This window comes from Henckelia pumila, chromosome 2, assembly GCF_033568475.1.
Source record: "Henckelia pumila isolate YLH828 chromosome 2, ASM3356847v2, whole genome shotgun sequence".
NCBI classification, from domain to species: Eukaryota; Viridiplantae; Streptophyta; class Magnoliopsida; order Lamiales; family Gesneriaceae; genus Henckelia; species Henckelia pumila.
The window spans coordinates 27,164,362-27,168,103 of NC_133121.1; the positions used below are offsets into that span (position 1 = coordinate 27,164,362).

At 37.7% G+C, this 3,742-nt stretch overlaps 1 protein-coding gene across 1 annotated transcript; it reads right to left on the reverse strand.

The window, feature by feature from the left end:
* Positions 1-766: 766 nt before the first annotated feature.
* LOC140882962 (strychnine-11-hydroxylase-like) lies at positions 767-2,625 on the reverse strand. Its single transcript, XM_073289233.1, has 2 exons — positions 1,684-2,625; positions 767-1,601 (listed from the first exon to the last, which is right to left on the reverse strand). The coding sequence occupies exons 1-2, from the start codon at positions 2,563-2,565 to the stop codon at positions 987-989; spliced, it is 1,497 nt and encodes a 498-aa protein (XP_073145334.1). The 5' UTR covers positions 2,566-2,625; the 3' UTR covers positions 767-986.
* Positions 2,626-3,742: the final 1,117 nt, after the last annotated feature.

Genomic DNA, 3,742 nt, shown 5'->3' on the forward strand with positions numbered 1-3,742 from the left:
AGTGTCCGCCCGAGCGGTAGAAATTTGCCGCACGGGCGCAGAGCCAAAAGTGGGAGACAGAAGGGCTGGCCCCCCCGAGCGGTCAAAACTTACCACTCGAGCGCGCCGTCTGGACTCTGAAAAGTTGCGTCTCTTTTTGGGATTCTTCTATCATGGGTTGCATCCTTAGGCATTCAAACATGTTGTTTCGTGTATAAGTCTATATATACGGTAGTTATAACACAGAAAAGTAAACACAGAAGATCTGAGAACTTTATAACGTGAGATTTCTGCTTTTCTGAAAAATTATTCCCTCTCTCTCACAAAAGTCAAAGTTGACACATATTTTCGTTCGATGAAAATCGAGATACTTGTTGTGCTGATATATCTCGATTGTAAAGTCGTTATATCTTAGAGATGATTGCCGCCAACGTTGAGCACTGTTAACGAGCAATTTTGTCTTGCGGATAGAGAGAATTTCTCGCCTCGACTTTTTCATTGTTGTTGCTGCTATTATTGATGTTGTCATTCAAGTTCTTCAGAATTCGGAGTACATCCAAATAACAATTATTAATATAATCATTATAGACATAGGTATAGATTACGTATAAGTATCAGTTTAAATCTTTTTTTCCAAAGGAATGATAACATTTTTATCTTGTGATGTTACTTTTATGTAATTTTATAAAGCAAAAACTGAAAATAAAGTTCTAATTTTTAAACGCTAGTATTTAGAATTCAGTAGTCCGATCTGTTGTTTGGTTACTTAATCAAACTCAAGCATAAATTATATTTAAACAAATTTATTTAATTTTTCTCACACCATATTAATTCAACAAAATATAGTCGCAACGTGACTTCTGTGGATGCACAAAAGAATGTGCTGCCGGCCAATACAGAAGTTTGCTTGCTACCTTACCTAATTAAAGAACGAACCCATGCATATATATATAAAATATATAAATGGCATCCAGATTGATGATGGGACCAATCGTTTGCTAGCTAGCTCAAACCTTTGCTGGTGTGGCGACCAGGCAAAGCGGAACTTTCTTACGCATTGCGACCCCGGTGGCCTCTTCCATGTCGATATCTTGAGGTGACATCCCCTTGGGAAGTTCCCAATCAAAGCGGAACAAAAGATTGGCAAGTGCGAGCTCCACAACGGCGATGGCGAAACTGGCTCCAGGGCAACCTCTTCTGCCAGCACCGAAGGGCAACAACTCAAAATGTTGTCCCCTGAAGTCAATGTCCTTATTCGAAAACCTCTCCGGCCAGAATCTTTCAGGCTCTTCCCAGTGCTTGGGATCCATTCCGATTGCCGCTGCATTGAATAGCACTCTGGTTTTTGCGGGGATTTCGTATTTGTTGTCGATGACACAGTCTTCCAATGTTTCTCTAGGGATCCAAAGCGGGGCTGGTGGATGGAGCCTCCATGCCTCTTTGATCACCATTCTTAGGTATGTGAGTTTGGGAAGATCGTTTTCTTCTACTTTTGCCTCTCCTTTGCATACTTTCCTCACTTCTTCTTGAGCTTTCTTGAGGACTTGTGGATTTCTCATCAGTTCCGCCATCGCCCATACGATTGTAACAGAGGAGCTATCAGTTCCAGCCATGAATATGCCCTGCAATTCAATTCAATTCAATTTGATTATATATATTAATATGAAAATCAAATCTGTATAATATTAATTACACAACACATACCAAGAGAAGACCCTTCAAATTTACATCACTGAGAGCAAATTCTTTCTCCATTTCCTTTTGAACTCTAAGCAATACATCGACGATATCTTCGTGATCTTGTTTAGCCCTCTTGGGGTGTCTGTGTTCATCAAGTTTTTTGCTCAAAAAGATGTCCACTTCCTCCATGTTCTTCTTCAATCTCCTGTCCACTCCATTGAACTTGTTTAGCCAAGCCAACCATGGAAAATAATCAGCCACATTAAACTCAGCTGCCAACTGCTGCGTATCATGAAACACATGCTGATATTTGCCACTTCTTTCGTCGAAATCATCATGTTCATCACCAGACTCTCCGAAAGCCACACGACGAACAACATTGTTGGAAAGTGCGAATGTAACGACGCTGAGGTCGACAGGGTTGTCGGAAGTAGTAGACAGTACACGATCGATCATGAATGTCATCTCTTCATCACGTACTTTTGCAAAAGATTGGACCCTTTTGTTTGACAGCAGCTCCAGAACCGCGATTTTCTTGGCTTCTCTCCAGTAATCACCGTAAGGTGCCACAGAGATGGTACCTAGATTGTATGTGATTCTCTTGAGAGAATACAAGATGGGTCGCCCGGAGAAGACAATATCGTGTTTCTTGAAGATTTCTCTTGCCATATCAGCCGATGAGACGACCAGGGTGGGCACGGATCCTAGCTGCAAGAACATGAGATCTCCATATGTTTTGGACAATTTGATGAGAGCTCTGTGAGGCAATTTCCCAAGCTGGTGAAGGTTGCCTATGATTGGGAGCCTCTTAGGACCAAGTGGGAGCTTTCCTTTTTTCTTCATCAATTTTAGTAACAATAAAATTGTGATAGAAATTAGAAGCAATATTAATATTTCGGAACTCATGTTTTCTTGTCTTTGCAAAATAGATAGAGAGAGAAACTTGGTGGTGGGATGGGAACATGATGATCTCTTGTCAATTTATAGACCTAAATAGATATCTTTAATTTCTCCGATCCTTTTACTGATCGATCGAGACGCCATCTTATAACATGTTTATTATTATTATTATTATTATTAATAAGCCGCCGATTATGACTTTTTTTTTCTTTCTTTTTCTTAGAGTACGAGGAATATGACTTCTCTTATGTAGTGAAAACAAAATTGAATATTTTGATGAACAAGCCGCATATTTTTAGACAAATACCTTATAATTAAGTTGTACTTTTTGCGAATAGAAATAATTCCAGTGATGGCTTTTTTTAATTTATTTATTTCCATTCTTCCATAGGCGGCTTGATTGAAAAAAAAAAACGAACAACATTTTAAAATTGGTTTGTGTATATGTTTTAATGAATTCATATTTATTGTTAAAAAAATAGATTTATGTTAAAAATACAATAAATGAGTATTTCCCATCGATATTCATGTCAATTAATTATAAGATTTATGTCATGAGATTCTGTATTGAATATATAATGAGATTTTGATAAATAAAAATTTTTATGACATAAAAATGATTATATAAATATTTTTATGTCTGTAACATATATTGTATAATGTATACTACAAATTTATTGTTATTATTATTATTATTGAATTCCGTATCATCATTTCCCATTCGAGTAGATAGCAAGAAAAGTCATCAGCCGCACACAGGGCATAGGCGAGTTGGTAAGGTCTGAAGTGACGTGGAAAGAGATTTTCCAGCGTTGCGGGTTCGATCCTCGTGTGAAGCATATTTTCTGCTAAAATATTGTGGTGTATGCCATGGGAATTGGATCATGTTGCTCCCTCCTTCATGTCTCTGTCGCTCGTGCACATCCCTCGATTCAACCTCCGCATGAGCCAATGAGCCTCTAACTCATGTGGAATGGGGTCTCCTTCGGGGTCAATCCTTTTTTTAAAAAAAGTCATCAGCCTGCTACAGTACTCGATATCCTGACATCTTAATCAGCAAAATCAATAATTGACAAGATAATAAAAATTAATTGTATGTAACATTAATGAAGTGAAAAGCTGTGGAAATTAGATATATTTTCAATATATGTAATTTGACTATATATTTCAAATTTTGTTAACT